At 41.1% G+C, this 17,155-nt stretch overlaps 2 protein-coding genes and 1 non-coding gene across 15 annotated transcripts in view; 2 read left to right on the top strand and 1 right to left on the bottom strand.

Annotated features, from left to right (window-relative positions):
• Nucleotides 1–1,533: 1,533 nt before the first annotated feature.
• On the bottom strand, nucleotides 1,534–4,815 carry LOC124981952 (uncharacterized). Of its 5 annotated transcripts, XM_047548030.1 has the most exons (4): nucleotides 4,648–4,815; nucleotides 3,413–3,567; nucleotides 2,768–2,925; nucleotides 1,534–2,284 (listed from the first exon to the last, which is right to left on the bottom strand). In XM_047548030.1, exons 3-4 carry the CDS (start codon nucleotides 2,858–2,860, stop codon nucleotides 1,664–1,666), a joined length of 714 nt encoding a protein of 237 aa, XP_047403986.1. In that variant the 5' UTR covers nucleotides 2,861–2,925; nucleotides 3,413–3,567; nucleotides 4,648–4,815; the 3' UTR covers nucleotides 1,534–1,663. The 5 variants fall into 5 exon arrangements, with proteins under 5 accessions (XP_047403986.1, XP_047403983.1, XP_047403985.1 ...); XM_047548027.1 differs by lacking the exon at nucleotides 3,413–3,567 and having other exon boundaries at nucleotides 2,768–2,907; XM_047548029.1 differs by lacking the exon at nucleotides 4,648–4,815 and having other exon boundaries at nucleotides 3,413–3,708.
• The window catches only part of Fat1 (FAT atypical cadherin 1), a 123,303-nt gene continuing 107,921 nt past the window's right edge, over nucleotides 1,774–17,155 (top strand). For 3 of the 9 annotated variants that reach the window (XM_047548023.1, XM_047548022.1, XM_047548019.1), the window contains exon 1: nucleotides 1,788–2,408. The gene's annotated coding sequence lies outside the window, so the exon portion shown is untranslated. Of the gene's footprint in view, nucleotides 2,409–4,961; nucleotides 5,101–17,155 lie in introns of those variants that run through there. The other 6 variants (XR_007108139.1, XR_007108138.1, XM_047548025.1 and 3 more) reach the window with 4 other exon arrangements.
• Nucleotides 8,686–8,758, top strand: Trnam-cau (transfer RNA methionine (anticodon CAU)). The gene has a single exon. It is a non-coding gene; the product is annotated as a tRNA-Met (tRNA).

Raw genomic sequence — 17,155 nt, 5'->3', positions numbered from 1 at the left:
ATAGCCAGGTTTTGTAAGATTCTAGTGTTGTCTGATAGAAACTCTGTCTTGATGAAAATGTTTTTAAATCTGTTATGATGAAAATAGCAACCACTAGTCACATATGTATATTGAAAAGGTAACTAGACAGACTAAGGAACTGAATTTTAAATTCATTTCATTTAAATGAAAGTAGACACATATAGCTAGTCACTACCTACTGTATTGAACAGTGCAGGTCTACATGTTTTGTTAAATGGATTCTGTTCCTCTTACTTTTAATTCTAACTATTTTTTATTAATATCATCAATTATTATATATAAGTTCCTTTCAGTTTGTGTTTTTTCTTTTTAAAAATAGAAATAACTTGGATTATCTATGACAACTGTAAAGACTAGCACCGAAAACTAAATTGGCTTGCACAACAGCATGGGGGGGGGGAATTTCTGTGTCATTATTTTGAAGACTTGTAATATGTGGTCTATTTCCAGTTTCAGCTATTGACATAAATGCAGTGAGTCTGTGTAGCTAAAATGGTGAAGCAGGACTAGTTTGGGCACTGACAGGCTGGCCTTTTAAGCCAATCTTTCTTTTGATTCCCTCCTCCCTCCTCAGGAATCTGGCACCTTCCGGCTGCCTCCGGGGTCTGCAGGGTGCCTCTAAGGTCCTTTCCCATAGCCCTCAATCTCCTAGCTTCCGAAAGCCCTCGCCTCACTTCCAAAAAAATGTAGGCACGCAAAGTAAGGGGGAAGGGAGGAGTTGAGAACTAATATTAAGTACCTACTGTGTGCTTCCTAGACACTTTATACTACGCTCAGAAAAAATGCGTTGCAGTCATGAGTGAATGCTATCTCCTTGTCAAATAAATGGAATACAGTAAGTTTTTTTTAAATGGATAAATATATATTCCCATATCACAGATGAGGGTGCAGAAACAGAGCAGTTATATGAATTCCTCAAGACTAACCACACAAAATGCTCCTACCACTTAATCTTTTTCTCTCCTCACTGTTTCAAACCCTTGCTTTGTTGCCTGTGTCCTAAGGGTTTTGCTCTTTACCTTTCAGAGATTCACTAGAAAAACTGGCCAATAGATTTACACTAACGGATGTAAATGAATTGATAGAACACCCCTCTAGCTCCTCCCCCCTTTCCAGGGGTCTTCAAATTTTAATGCCAATCTTTTAGGGGTAGTGTCAATTTACAGAAATGGCTCCCTCAGAATTATATGCTGTTCAGAGAAGCATTTTGGTACTTCAATGGCATTAAATTTTTTCACAGCTTCCATAAAAGCGACGCATTAATTTATAAATTGAACTTCAATAGGGTTCGCGTTTATCTAAATCTGTATTGTTAGGAGGAGTAAACGACTGATTGGTGTACTAGTCCCTATCGCTATGGATGACTAGTAAAACGCATTAAAAATTGGCTCCTCCCCCATCTCGTCCTCCCACCCCTCAGAACCTTCAGAGTATGGTCTAAAGATGTAGGAGCATTTGGCAAGGGTTTAAGAATTAAAATACGACGCTGAGATTTTCAACACAAAGACCACAAACAGCGCTAGAGCACAAGACGTATTTAAAACATATCACATCCAGAAGTTGGAGGAGTATAAAGTACAAGTCGTCCAGTTCAGTCTGCAGAGACGGTTCAGGCTTCCTCCCTGCAAAAACCCGGCAAGCGTCAGGTCGCGACGAATTTCAGCTGCAGAAGAGGAAGAGCATCACCTGCAGTCCGAGCCGTGGGAAACGCTGCCGGAGCCGGTTTGTCAGCCCCAGAGGTGCGCGCAGAGGGCCGGGGGCCGCTCAGGTGCTGAGTGAGAGGAACGCGAGCGCTCGGCGGAGTCTGAGACTCGGCAGGGTGGAGAAGTGCAGACATTTCACCGAGGGGAAGACTGCGACCACAGAGACCGCTGCAGCAGGAGGGGGGCCTCGGTAGCCTCGGCGCCGGCAGCCGCAACTGCCAGGGAGGCAGACCCAGTCCGAGAACCCCTCGCTGGCTGGAGAGCTGGGGGCTAGGCGGGGCGCTGACGTCACCTCCCCTCCCCCAGTTCCTCCAAGAGGGAGGGAGTGGGGAAAAGAGGCTGCGATCCGCCGCAGCTCCCGGCCGCAACTCCTCAACTAGGCGGCTGGCTGCCTGGACATGTCCTGACAAACTTGGCTTCTCTCCGACCCTCTCCAGCGCTCGCGCATTCTCTTTTCGCCTCCTTTTGGTGCTCAAGTTTCCCCCTGGTCGGAAGCCTCTGGAGATGCGGCCACCTGGGTCCCAGCAGCGTGGGCGGATCGCACTCTGGTTGGGGATATGCTGAAGATCCAAGAGAGGCAAAGTTGGTACTTCAAACACGATCCTTAACAAATATCCACACCGCGTGCGAATTACCCAACTGCCAGGGAGTGCAAAGCGGAGCACCGAGGACTGGACTAGAGTGGTGAGTCCTTTGTTTAATGCATGCCTTTTTAAAGTTTAAGGTAAATGAAATAACGTGGGGTGTTTGGCTTTAAGCGAGTATTGGATATGTGTGCATCTCGCAGTCTTTCCGCTCAGGGAACTGCACAACTCTGGCTGTGCAGGGCTTGAGAATAAAAGATCTGTGTGTATAGCTTTTGGAACTCATAAAATACACACAGAGCACTGTTCAAAAGAACTTGAGAAGCAATGCCGTTTGTGCATTATTTCGAATGTAACTTATTCTAGAAATGGTGCCCTGGGAGGGCGCAACGGGGACCGCAAGATCTGCAGTGGCGCAGCGCCCTCTAGTCTGGACACCCGGCAAAGCGCACTCCTTACCGGATTCCGCGCGGAAGGCGAACTTGGATCTGCGACTGCGGAGCACTCTAGGGACTTGGACGCGATTTCGGTCGCCACAGCTTCTGCCTTCATTTGCCACCCACCCAGGCGGTAAATTTCCAAAAATCAGCTGGGGTGAACTAAATACAAAGGTAGTGCTGAAGGAAAGGTTTTTAGTTTGGGGAACTGTCCCCTTCCCCTCAATTTCCATGAGTCTCAGGGGATCGGGTCGACTCTTTATAAAGGACACATGTGGAACTTAAACCACATTTTTCTTGTATGTGAAAGTAATTAGATGTTGGCGGAAAAGTCATCTCCATTTCGTTATGTTGGGACTAAAGGATCAGTAAAACCCTGGCAGCACCAGAGACTCTGGATCCGGTGGCTACGAAGTGCAACTTCTTTCAGGCAATTAGGTTTCACTGTGAGCCTGGCAAATAGGGATTCTCAAACAGATGTTTTAGTTCTAGTAATCCTATTATTTATTAATGAATAGCCATTTTCTCCAGGAATTCTTTTGCGCCACTCAGAAAATTCTGTGATCTTATGTTATGGAATGGCATTTTTGTACTTTTTACTATTCTTCCTTTTCCCTCCTGGTACTACCCCATGTCCTCCGTCCCCCTACCCCCTCTAACGCCTGACCTTGTTGTGTGGTGGTATTTTTCGGAGAAATCAGCAAGGGGCGCAAACCGGTTGAGCTTGGATTTCAGGTCATCCACTTTCGAGGTGTTCCATGTATGAAATTGATCTGTAACTCCAGTAGCACTTTGCGCAATTGTGGCGGTGGCCAAACAAGTCTGTGGATGGTGGTGTTTAATGAGTGTGTGAATTTGTGTGTATTCTAAATAGTGACCAGGGAATATGGTGCTACGAATCGCACACCCATTCTGTAGGCATTATTTTTTCTTGCCCGTCATAACATGCTAGACACCATTATTTTTTCAGTCATCTCACTTAAGATAGCTTATGAAGTGACATTAACTTTGAACCAAGTAAATACTCTCTTCTAACACTAGATTCTCTCAACCATATCTTCCTCACCATTCCCCCTGCAGTCTCCATCGGTCTCAGGGAAATCAGATCTCTTGGTCCTCAGTGTGAAAATGTTCAAGCCCCAGAAACTTTCCGAGGTCATGTCCGCTCTCTCCCCTGGACTGCTTCCCAGCGCTCCCTAACGCTCTCCAGGCTCTCGAGCTCACGGTTTGGGCTGAGTCGCAATTGCGCTAAGCCCACGTTTGGAGATCTGCGGGTGCAGGGGATGGGCTTTCAGCCCCCGGACGCGGAGACTGGGCGCTTCCCAGCCAAGAGAGAGTTACCAGCGTGGAGGCGTTTGGAGCCGCGCTCGGGGATTCCTTTTCTCCCTGGGGAACTTGCAGCTGTTAACTGGGTGCAGTTTGCGGAACTGTAGGGCGGAATTAAAGTCTAGGAAGGTGCACGAGGTGGCTTGGCTGCCTTTGTCCCGCAGACGCGGGAATTGGGGGGGGGGTGGCGCTGGGGCTCCTTGTCGGATCCGGAAGGTTCTGGGGTCTAACTAGTCTATACACCGAGAGGTCGCAGAGGAAATACTTCCTTTTCCTCGGACTTAGCTTAGATTTCAGGAGGAAGTAGATTCCTATCTTAACTACATTCCTTTTGAGACCTGTAGTAGTTCATTCTACCAAACAGATGCAGACCCCGAACCCAGGCATTCAAATGCAGATTCAGGAATTTCCTGAAGGTTCTAAAAAAGCTAGAGGGATGCGGAGGGGGACCCTGCCCTTATGCCTTAGCTGAGTTTATTTATTTTTTTAAAGCCAAGCTAATGTTTCCCCTTTCCTAGAAGGGAACATTCCATATTAGTTCTTTTCACCAGCATCTGCGTGCTGGCCAGAACTAACCTCGGCAATGGAGCAAGCCCAGAGCTGTTCCCCGGAGTGACCACAATATCAGCACGGGCGCTTGCTTTTCTCTCTGCACGGAGCTGGCCTTTGTAGGGACAGGGTCTCTTTTGACCACCGGCTGGTTGTTGTTGCCGGGGATCCGCGGGCCCTTAGTCCCGCCGCGGCAGAAAGTCAGCTAGAGTTTCAGCGCTGGAGAAACGAGCGCCGGCGCAGGCAGGCGTGGCCGCAGGCGGAGGGATATCTTCTACGCGGAGTGCGTGAGGCACCAGGCGGAGCTGGACTCCTCGAACCTGGGAGCTCGGGCGGCGAGTTGTGAGGCCGGCCCCCAGCACCATGCGGACGTGCGGACCCAGTGAGGTCCCCGGCAGACCCGCTCCCCGCTCGGGGGCGCGCTGAGGCGACGAGGTGCGCGCCCCGAGAGCGCTGTTGCCACTTGGGGTCAACTTTGCAGTAAGTTTGAAAGAAGTGAAGTTTGGGAAGAGTGTGTGAGGGTGCAGCGCCACGCTGCGGCTGCGGGTGTCGGACTGGAGCCGTCTGTGCCCGGCGGGCATGCAACTTGCTCGCTGGGGCTGGCTGTTAGGTAGGAGCCTCCTTAAGGCTATCCAGCTCAGGAGTTTCCTCCTCCCGGTGTCCCACAAAATCGGTAGAAAGAAAGAGCCCGGCTGGAAGGTGGTACGGATTGGAGTCCTCTCTTTTTCCCCTGGAAAGTTCAGTCCTGGCGCCGGGTTCGTTGCGGCTTGGGAGGATGCGGAGGCGGAGTGGCTGGGGTGGGGGGTGGGTAATTGGCGACGTGAACGGCATGGTAATTACCGGGTCTAGTGCTGCAGCGAGCCGGCAGCGGGCCCTGAGCGCGGGGTCTGGCCCGGGAGCCATTGCTGGACATCGCGGTGGCCGCGCTGCGCTGGCTCCGGGTGGCCGAGGGTGAGCGCTGGTGACCCCATCCCGGAACACCCCGCACCGCTCCGCTTCTCCTTGCGGGTAACACTCCTGCCTGCTCCTGGCTTAATTGATCTCTTTCAGATCATGAAACATTTACTATGTAGGTGAGATAAAAGGAAGGCCCGTCGCGAGAGTGGGATCTTTGAAATGGAGTCGCAGAGTTGTCTTAGATGTTTTGTGCCCTGTAGGAGTGCTGCCCCGAGATTTAAGTGCAACTGGTTGAATGCAGATTGAAGGCTACTGCGCTGCGGGACTAAATCTTTGTAAAATATTCGGTTTGTCAGTTGTTTCTATGTTCTCTGGAGGAGAAACTTGTAAGATTTTCATTAAAGAGATTCTGGTTCTACAGTACTTCTTAGTAGAGGGCTTTCTTTTAGGAAGCTAACTTTCTCTTGTCTCTTAAGATTTTTTTTTTTTAAACCCACTAATCTGAATTGCAGAGCTTTGGAAACAAGGATGCAATTGTATGTAATAGGAAAATAAACTCAAATATTTTCTATGCAGTTAATTTTTGTATGTGTGTGCATGTGTTTGGACTGTGGTTTAATTGACTTTCGTTAACTCCATGGTGACTGGTAGAAGAGTTTTTTTTTTTTTTTTTTTTTTTTCCGTTTTCTTACAGTGACTTAAAAATCTGAAGAGGTGCATCAACCTTCAATTACTTACATTTTCCAAAAGCAGATTCCTAATGCTTCATCTTATTCAGTATTGAATAGTTTAAGAATATAATTGTGTGTGTTGGAAATAGGCAATGGTGGTGTCCATGACACTCTGGGAGTGTTTAGGTTATGTTATCCAACACATTCAGTTCTTACAGGTACTCAGGTACCCCAGTTATATAGGTTAATTTTGGTATTTGTCTTTGTGTCTTAAGAGGACAGCTCTGATTCCCTTTTACCTTGTTATGTATTAGAAGGTTTATGATATAAAAATACTTAAAACATTATATAGTTTTAAAAAACAGCAGCTTATTGTTATGTCAAATGGGCCCTTTAACAAGCTCAATGTAAGTTTTGATTAAAACTTGCATTTGTATACCCATTTCTGGAAAACTTGACATCTCAGAAGAGCCAAATTCTTTGTCACTGGAAGGAAGTAAGACTGCTACAGGACTTAATAAAATCATTTTGACTAGGCTCCCTGTATTTTTATTTGTATCTTTTTTTTTTTTTTTTTTTTTTTTTGGTGGGGGTGAGGCGGTGGGGTCCATGCTGGGGATCAAACTCAGAGCCTCACACTTAAAAGGCAGGCACTTTACCACTGAACCACATCTCCATCCCCTTATTTGTATCTTTTAATTTGTCACTTAAAGTGTCTATTGGGTTCTCATCATTTTAGTAGATCATTTAGATCTATATTAAAACTTGTGGTGCAAATTGGAACTTCTTTATTCCCCTGGGTCCTTGCCATTCAAGGGTATATATTTAGGCTTATCTCTGGAGCCACTTTTGAAGTAGTAATTTTCTTCAAATTTTAAAGATCTTAAAGACTGTTTTAACTCAAAGTCTGCTACCACCTGTTTTCCATGTAAATTTGTCTGATTTTACATAGAATCAATAAGCCAAATCAAATTAATATACTATTATTACATTAAATAAGAGCTCAGTGGCCTAATTTGTGGCCTAAAGGATCTCCTGCTTTAATAGAAGAAGCCACAGGCTCATTGTGCATTTTAATCTTTATAAGTGGGAATTTACAGTAGGAAAGTTCTTTTGAGCAGATAATGTAGTGATGAAACCAAGTTCTGTCGTCTGGTATCAGTTGTTCAATTTGCAAGTGTTGGCTTATCCATTTACTCTGGAAAGGAGTTTTAAAAATGGGTGGTAGACATTAGAAAATTGCTATTTTCTCCTTTCACATCTGAGAGGAGCATTATACTTGAAAATATATTCAATCAAATTAGAAATATGCATATTGCATATTTTTGTGTTTTTAAAAAAATCTTTTCTGAAATTCTCAGATTTAAATATTGTCTAAATTCTGGCTTAATTCCAGGGTTCATTGTATATGTGGAGATGTCTATAAAGTAATTACATGTCTTCTTAAGCCTCTAGGAAAATTAGTCATTAATCCTTATCCTTCATAGACTATTGAAAACATAGAGCTTCATGATAAGGTCTACAGTACAGACACCCATCTGGCATCACCTATAGCCAATTTTGAAGCCTCTTGATGTGAATGGTGACCTCTTTTGGGGCTGCTGGAATCCAGGGCCATCTGCATGGCCATCTGCAGTGTGTTACTGGCATGGTGGTTCTGCCTATTGAGAGTGGTAGATGTATTATTTTTTTCATATTGGCTCTCCTTGTCTCCCCTTCCCTATTTAGGCTTGCCTTTCATTCTCCATTCTTAAACCTTCATCCATCTTTCCATTCACCAATCCTACAAGCTATGGATCTCCACTGTGCCAAACCTTGGGCTAAATGCAATATACAGTGGTGAATATTTCCTACTCTTAAGGGAAACTGTAGTCCATTGAGGGAGTCAAAGTCCAGTGTTAAAAGAGAGCAGCCATTTGGGTCAGGATGGTCCATTATAATATCTCAGCAAGCTGGAGATCTGGGATAGGTAGATGTAAAATAGGATGAGTTATGAGAAAGAGTGGATTAGGAGGGAATAAGTCAAGAAAAGCAAATGTCACGTGCAAAGCAAGTTGTAGAATAAGGTGTATAAGGTGGTGTGGCTTGACTATGGTGTGATGAATGGAGGAAAGAGACCAGAGTACTAGGAGTATCATGCTGTCTATAGGGAAAGCGTTGTTTTTTTTATCCTCAGGGCAACTATAATTCTGTTTTCTCTTGATTTATGATTTATCTTTTTTCTTTGCCTAGGTAGAACTTTGAAAAGCCTATGATAATGACTTACATTGATTACGAAGACCTGGAGGATTATTTTTATAATAGGGATTGAGGATAGAGGAAAAGAATGAAACCTTGAAAAGTGAAAAGAAAGCTGTATCTGAAATGCAGAGGGCAGGAAAAATAAAATCAGTTTGTTTGTATTATCTTTCAGAAGGGAAGAAGAGTTGTAAATGTTGGATTAATTGAGCCTCAACCTCTGGGTGTTGTCCTTGGCTCAAGACAGCTTGGTTGGGCTGGGGATATAGCTCAGTTGGTAGAGTGCCTGCTTCATATGCATAAGGCCCTGGGTTCAATCCCCAGCACCCCCCCCCCCCCAAAAAAAAAAAAAAAAACCAGTATCTCAAAGACAGCTTGGTTGATCAATTTGTTGCAAACCTCCTGGGAAGTACACCATTTTGGTTTGAAATAGGAAGTAATAATAATGAAATCAGATTAGGAAAGGTAGAGGTCAGATTATCAAAAATCTTTAATACAGATTAAGGTGAATATACTTAATCAGCAGGCCCATGGGAAATGCTGTTTTCAAACTAGTGAATAATATCACAAAGAAGTTTGAATAGGCAGAATACCAAAGAACTGTTAAAACAGTATGCCTAAAAACAAGTGCATATGGGAACCAGGAAGTAGTAACAGAAACGGAAAGGAACAGGTTTTTTGTTTTGCTTTGTTTTTTGATACTTGAGTTTGAACCCAGGGCGCTTTACCACCAAACCACATCCCCAGTCCTAATTTTTTACGCTGATGCAAGGAATCTATAAGTTTCTGGGAGTCTTGCCAATTTGCTGAGGCTAGCCTTGAATTTAGGATCCTCTTGCCTTGATCTCCTGAATCCCTGGGATTGTAGGCATGTTCCACTGTGCCTGGCTGAAGGGAAGTTTTGAGATATTGAAGAAGTAGACAATATCAAGTCTAGGTAACTCTTTAGAAATGGAATTTGGACAGGCAGGAAAAAGAGATTATAGAAATCTTGAATTTGGGGGAGTAGGGGAAGAGGGAATATGTAGAGAGGGTAGAAGGCTATAAAAATTTTATTCCAGTCCCTAATTTCTCAAAGAAATGGAGTCCAGAGAAGTAATTCCTTGAATTCAGATGGTTGATTAGAGACAAAGTGGTGCTAGATTTCAGGTATTGTTTCCCAGCCCCTTTCTCTCTATTCCAATTTTTTTTTTTTTTTAATGGTTGCAAAGTTGAAAGAGTTGAGGAATTGTTAAAACTCACTGAAATAGGAAAATACAGTGAAAATGACATTATTTTGCTATGGAGAATGGATGGAAAAAAGACTTAGGTCTGATGGTATTTCAGGAAAAGTGGTCCAAGGCACCTGAGAGATTAGGGCTTGAATGTGGGTTGAGTCATGGTCTTTCATGATTGAGGTGGAGTGGATGAGCTCTTTATGCAGACATGGGAAGAAGAGTTGAAAGTCACAGGTGTGTAATGCCAGACTTTAAGGGGAAAGAGGCAGTATATGGTGAATAGAAGAGTACTAAAGAGAATCAGGAAAGTGTAGAATCATTTTTTCTTTACATGTTATGAATTCTTTGTTTTAGGCAGCTTGACAATAGAAAAGATACAGGGTTGCTGGGGAGAGGGGTGAGTCGCATCAAACTGTGACATTAAATCAGGGAAGATGAGTACTGAGAAATGATCGTTGGATTGGACATCAGCTTGTGATGCCAGAAGAAGCTACTTCATTTGCCAAGAAGGATCTGAAGGATTTGTGTGGAGCAGGTGAGGGTGGCAGCGTTTTTAAAAGAGTTCTCAGGAGGTCAAGGTGATGCAGAGAAACCACTATATTTGTTTTGCTTTTGCTTCTTAAATATTTGCCACTATAAGAAAGATAAAAATAGTTTAAAGGAAATGCAGGTTGAGAGTTGTTTATTTGAAGTAGGGAGGAATCTGTGTTTGTAGACTCAGCAGCAGGTGACAGCAGTAGTGAAGGAATTGTTGACCATGTTTGAGTTCCTGAGATAATTTAGGGAGAAGAGCTGCAGAAGAGGCAGAATTTTTATGGCAGTGAGAATATCTATTTACAGGTAGTAGGGTGGGCCCCCATCTCTTGAGATGTGAGAAAAGAATAGGCAGCAAGAACATTTTAAGAAGGAGGAAGATGAGGGAATTTCTGCCTGATGAACTCGCACTTTCTTTCTATACTTGGAACATTCACATTCATGCTCCATTATTTAGTGAAATTCTTGTGTGTGTTCCTGAGAACACAGAGAGCATAATTTGACCTATAATAAAACCTTACTATTTAGGGAGTAGAAGAAGTGGCCAGTGTTAATTATAGGCCACCTTTTAAAACGACATTTAAATTGTTTCTCGTTACAGAGAAAAATACATGAGATGAGATAATCTTAAATCACACTAAGTAAAACATGGAGCTTCTTAGTGGCCAAGTGTGTCCTGGAATATGCATGCAGTAATTGGAGGTAGGTAATATACACTGATCATATCTCCAGTTTGAAGAGAGGAAGAAACAAGAGTTATAGCACTGGTATGTCTCACCAAGCCAAAAGTATATGTGCAACCCTCATCTTGACTTTAAAAAAATTTTTTTTAATGTCACAGTAATACAGAACAACTAGAAACAGTGGTTTTCATAATGCCAGTGGAGGGCAGGGGTGTGGCTCAGTGGTGGAGCCTACCACCCGAGGCCCTTGGTTTGATCCTCAGCAACACATAAAAATAAAGGTATTATGTCCACCTGCTATTAAAAATGTATATTTTTTAAAATACCAATGGAAATATTCTGTAGGTTCATATAGTATAGTAGTAGGTCAATTAACTTTTAGAGGTCATTGAAAAATGTTTCACTTGGCAAGGCTGCAAACACTTTTAAAACTTTGAGATTAATTAGATCATGTAAATGCAGATGTTTTAAATTCTGAGAAAGTCACGTTTACAGCTCTGCACTGTCAGTATCAGGAGTTTGAAGACCAGTTTCAGAGGTGATCATTTGAAGAAAAGGCTAAAGTCTTACTAGAGTACCAGACTTATTACAGCTCCAGTCTAAACAACATATAAATGGAGTGACCAGAAGTAATTAAGTGATATGTGTCAAGCCTAAAAGTTCTATCCAATTTTTAGATTCATAGCTTCCTCTCATTTTTACTGAAAATTCTATCAATATGTATTGATTCTATTAATATGAATTAGTATGCACCTAGAAAATAAATGGGGTCTACTCATTAGTTTTTCAGAAAATTCTTAAAAGTACTGTCTGTATTTATAATTTATTAGACGGTTTAATTTTGATTTTTGCCCCCCCCCCTAAATTTTCTGGAAGCCATAAATAGATAATAGCCGAGTAACAAGTAGACTTTTTGGTAAGATAAAGTAATTTTTTTACTTCTCTTGAAGGATTTTAGAAATCATTGAACATTTATTCAATATAAAAATTTTTTTTAAGCAAGTCATTTACTTTTTATTTTCTTTTGAAAACTTTGTGACATTGCTTTGAAAATGTGTTTATCATTGCAGTTTAGAGATCTTTAAAAAGTACTTTTAAAATGGCACTAAGGACTGGAGGTGTAACTCAGTGGTAGAGTGTATGCCTACCATTTGTGAGGGCTTGGGCTCATTGCCTAGCACCAAAGGAAAAAAGAAAAAAAAAAAAAAGTAACACTAAAGTGAACATTAAGCTCTCAATTCCAAAAACACATTAAATTCTAGTGATCTCTCACTGATGTTGATGTAAAATGAGAATAGTTTTATCTTATATGAATAAAAAGGTTAATAATGTTTCCCTAATGGGTAGAGGACTAAAATGACTACTTGTGCATGTAAGAGTGGCACCCTCTCAATATTAAATGTCCTGATTTTTAACAGAATTTAGGTATTTGTAGTGTTGCATTCTACCTACTGCCCTGTCTTTGAAGTGTGTGAAACATGTCTAAGTCTTAAACTTGAGATTTAAATATATGGATAGATGCATTTAGAGTCTCAGTACCTAGTTTGTAGTTTTATGAAGAATGTGCATCCACAGTAATTGATTGGAGCACTTTACATGAAAATTTACCTAATGAGGAAATATGAGGATATTAATATCTTATTTTTACCAGAAAAATTATCTTTTTTTCCTGTATTTATGGATTTTCAGAAATCTATACTAAAGATATTTAAGCATTGGACCTGAGGCTCTTTAAGCCTGAACTAAGTAAACATTCTTTGTTTTCACTTTGGAAAATGTATTTTAGAAATTCTAAATTACTAGGGCAAGTGGAATGATCACCTTCTAAATCACAGTGTAGCCTTGGGCTAAAATGGTTTTCAGAGTTTAATTTTCATAAGCATGAACTCTAGGTAATAATATACTTTTCAGATGAAATGGTATTAGTATCCCCACCCCTTTACCTAGCTTTACCATTTGTTTAGCATAGAGTAACAGCCATAATTTTGATCATGGGATTTTATAGTGAAACCTGAGTTTACGGTTCTTGGTTTTGTTACTGTAGGGTTAATAATATCTCCCCAAAATTAGATATTTTTCCTGATCAAAAGATTGTATATAACAATTCATTCTGATTTTAGTGGCATTTTCTGTTAGACAAGTTTACAGAATAAATGCAGGGTTTAAAAAAGCCTCAGTTATGAATCTGCTTCAGGAAGTTTATTCCAACTGTGATTTGTCTTAGAAGAACTATGGTGGGTGGGTTGTGGAAGGTGATTTTTGTGTTTAGGGGTCCCAGTGGGTGTTGGCAGGGTCAGTGAAAAAACTGAGTAACTTGAGAGGACAACTGCAGCAGGCTTGCATGTTGGGCCTTTTCCTTGTGATGTGGGAGGGTGACCCAGGTCCTTTCAGCAGTAGTGGTGAGGGCAGCATGGTCCCCACCCAGGATTTATGGGTCCTTTCTAATTTCTCATAGTAAATTCAGATGCTCAGAAAGATTTATTTACTTATTGTTTTTTATCACACCACTGTTTCTTGGTTCCCTTACCTACCTCTGCTCTCTTTGCTCGTTCTTTCTCCTCTTCTGCTTAACTCTTGGGGAGCAGTAAGGCTCCATTCTTCCTTTGTTTTCTCTTATTCTCCTTGTCTGTCATCTCATTCCGATTCATTGTTTTAAATACTGTCATTCATATCCTGACACTCTTAAATCCTCCAGGCTAGACTTTCCCTGCATATCTCTCTGCCTGCTGAAAACTTTTATTTGTATAACCTACAGGCTGTTCTGTGTTAGTTAACTTTCTGTTGCTGTAACTAAGTATCTGAGATAATCAGCTTAGAAGGAGAAAAGGTTTTTTTTGACTTATGGTTTAAGAGGCTTTATTCAGTGGTTGTTTGGCCCTGCTGCTTTGAGCCTGTGGCAACACAATATATCATGGTGGGAGCTTGTGGTAGCAGAGGTCTAGTTTACCTCATGGCAGCTGGGAAGCAAAGAGGGTGGGGGAAGGAAGTGGTTGGAGTCCCAAAATTCCCTCAGGGAATACCACCAGTGACCTAACTCCCTTCCACTAGGCCCCATCTCATGAAGGGTCCATCTCCCAGTAGCACCACAGACTGGCCACCAAGCCTTTAACACACGGGCCTTTGGGTACTTGACAGCTCTGATCTCTCTGCTCATCACACAATTCCTGGAATCTTCTTTGATACAACTTTCTCTATTTCTACCCTCCAGTTCATCAGCAAATCCTGAAATGTCCAAATTTTGGATGCTTCTCCCTATCTCCACCATTACCTTTTTGGGCCAAGATACCCTGGTCACCCATGTGCATTATTTCAGTAGCCTCTGACTGGACTCTCCCTCTGACTTTTGCTCTTGCTGTCCTCTGGTTTCTCTTTTCATTGTAGACACCAGCGTGACCCTTCCAGTTAAGATCATGTCACTGCACTATTCAAAGTCATCTGGTGGCTTTTCATTTTATTTGTACCAAATGCAAAGCCCTAAAAAAGTTTGAATATATATGTAATTAGGGGACAATAAACAAATTAACCTTATGGAAAAATTCTAAGTGATTTGGGTAGCATAGCTCTCCACCTATTAAGAATGGGATGCACACAGGGATTTCCTTCCAAAGAGTACAGTACAGAAAAGGGGAAAAAGGAAAAACTTTATCCTGGAGAAACCTGACAGACACCACCTCAATCAAGTGAACCAGGTCAGTGTCAATAATGATAAGTCAAATTGATACATCCTTTGATGTGATGAAAACGATACTACTTTTGTGATCTTCTACAAAACACAACCCCAGTATAAGCATAAGAAAACTATCAGACATACCAGGTTCATCTTGCCTGAGGAATATTCTACAAAATGCCTAATTAGTACTTTTCTCAAAACTGTCAAGATTGTTAAAAACAAGGAGAAATCTTAGGAACCCACAGTTCAGAGGAGTCTAAGGATACAGAACTGCTGAACATAATGTATTTTTTTTTTTTTTTGGATGGGATCCTAGGGTGGAAAGAGGATATTAGGTAAAATTTAAGAAAATCTGAGTAAAGTATGGACCTGAACAAATATTGTATCAAATTTGTTCTTTAGATGTGACAAATGTATTATACTAATGTGAGGTGTTAACAGGGGAAAGAATCTTTTGCAGCTTCTCTGTAATTCTAGAGCAATTTTAAAATAAAAAAGTTTATTTTAAAAATACCCCTACCTTCATGATCTGTCGTGTCCCCCCCCACCCCCACCCTGTTGTGCTCCAATCTTCATGATCTCTGGGTTGTTTATCTAAACTACTTCTCCACCAGGGATGATTTTGAACCGTAGAGGACATTTGGATAATATGTAGATACTTTTAGTTGTCACAACTGGAGACAGATGTACAGGGTTTTATTGGGTGGAGACCAGAAATAATGCTCAACATCCCATAGTGTCCCAGAGAACCTAAGAATTATATGCCCGTCATGTCAAAAGTGCTAAGGTTGAGAATCTTGGGCCCTTTAGAATTTGCGGTTCTCTGTGTTCTGTCAGATTTCTGACCCATGTTTCCTGCCTTGCTTTGCTTTCCTCCTTAGCCCCTCTCCTCAGCATCTGATGTACTCTGGGTTTAGTTACTTGTCTGTCTCTCACCAGCAAGTGTGTCTTCCATCAGGATTTGGTAATTTGACTGACTTTTGAATCCCCAGCATTTGGAATTGTACCTGACTCAGAGTAGATGCTCATTCAATATTTGTTGAAAGAGTTAAATAATTATAGAAATGAATAGATGGTAAAGATAACATATACTTACACTAAAAATTCAGGTAACAGAATGCAAATGTATACATTCCTTTAACTGTGTATTCCCTCTGTCTGTTCTCTAGAAATTCCCACTGAGTTTCTTTTTTATCTGTCTAGAATTTTTTCTCCAGTTTAAACATACCCATATACCAGGAGCATGTGAACACAATTTATTAGCATTCCTCCTTTTCAAATGGGAACTGCTTAATATTTCTATTTATATATCTGGACATATTTACATATTAACATATGGAATGTCATCTTTTTGATGACTGCATGATATTATATGTAGAATAAAGCAAAAGCGTTTTTAAGTGTTTACAATAGAATCTGGATGTGATACTTTGTTATAAAGTGGCTAATAATAATCATGTTTCCTGAAACATAATGTATTTCCTTAAACCAAGACAGTACTTAACATCATCTTTGTTAATGTTCTTTAAAACATTTACTTCATATGTATTTTTATTCCTAGTTTGTAAATGTCTTGGGATTGAGAACTTTGCCTTTTCTAATCTTTAACTGTACATACCTAACCTGGTACTGTCTGTCTGATAGCAGGTCCTTAAAACCTGTGGGTTGAATTGAATTGAATTTTCTACTTGTTTGTTAAAATTACTGAATCATTTTGTATACTTCAGTTTCAGTGAGTGTTAGAATCATTGACCAAATTGAGATGTTTTATATATGATCTTGGAAGAAAAATTATCTTGTTTAATGACAGTTGTTCTTCCAGAGTCCAAAGATCTAATTTCCTGATTATATCTCTAAAAGAGTAAAGCATGATAACTAAAGAACAAGTTAAGGTGCCCAACTTGAATGTGATTCAGTACAAGTAAGCTACTAATTGCTTTAAGTATATCAGGTCTTGTCTTTTTTTTTTTTTTTTCCTTCTCCTAATGAAATGACTTACAGGGCAAAGTTGGCAGTAGCTGAGTTCAGATACTATAAATTAATGTTGCCATACTAATTTCAATCTAGCTGGTAAACTAGCCCTCCAGTCTGTTTCTTTCACTGTTGTTGGCACTGACATTTTGTGAATATTAATTTGGGAATAACTTTGCAAGGGTTCAGTGCTGTCCTCTGTTGACAGTGCTAGGGGGTTTTGTGAAACTGCATTGATTTACAAGATGAATTTGTTGGCGTGATAAAACGGTTGATATGAAAATATTGTCCTGTTTCTCTGGCCAGATCTCAGCCCAGTGAAGTTAGCCTGCCTTCTACTTGTTAGAGGCACCTTTTTCCTAAATTTCCCTCTTTCCTTCTTAAGTCACCTTCTGACCCTCTTTCAGTTCTGCCACCTTGCTACATTGATGTGTTAGCTTTGATTTAGCTTTTGTATGTGTATATCTTGTTTTCTAATGAGAGTCCCCTGGGTGACAGGTAGGTTAGTGTCTTAAAGATTGTAGACATTATGAACAACTGGTTGTTGACATCAGTGGTGATAAACTATTCATGCTGTTGGTGAGATTTGCTTTGCTGATCTAGGAAAGACTAATATCTAACTACTGAATTCTGATTTTCATATTATAAACTGAC

This window comes from Sciurus carolinensis, chromosome 4 (assembly GCF_902686445.1).
Source record: "Sciurus carolinensis chromosome 4, mSciCar1.2, whole genome shotgun sequence".
Lineage (NCBI taxonomy): Eukaryota > Metazoa > Chordata > Mammalia > Rodentia > Sciuridae > Sciurus > Sciurus carolinensis.
This window is presented reverse-complemented; position numbering and strand designations above follow the sequence as displayed.

Excerpts from the sequence above, each read along its gene's own strand:
- LOC124981952 (XM_047548030.1), bottom strand. The coding sequence starts at position 2,860 with ATGAAGGCAGAAGCTGTGGCGACCGAAATCGCGTCCAAGTCCCTAGAG. Across the intron at positions 2,285-2,767 it reads CGCCTTCCGCGCGGAATCCG|CATATCCCCAACCAGAGTGC; the intron begins GTAAGGAGTGCG and ends TTGGATCTTCAG.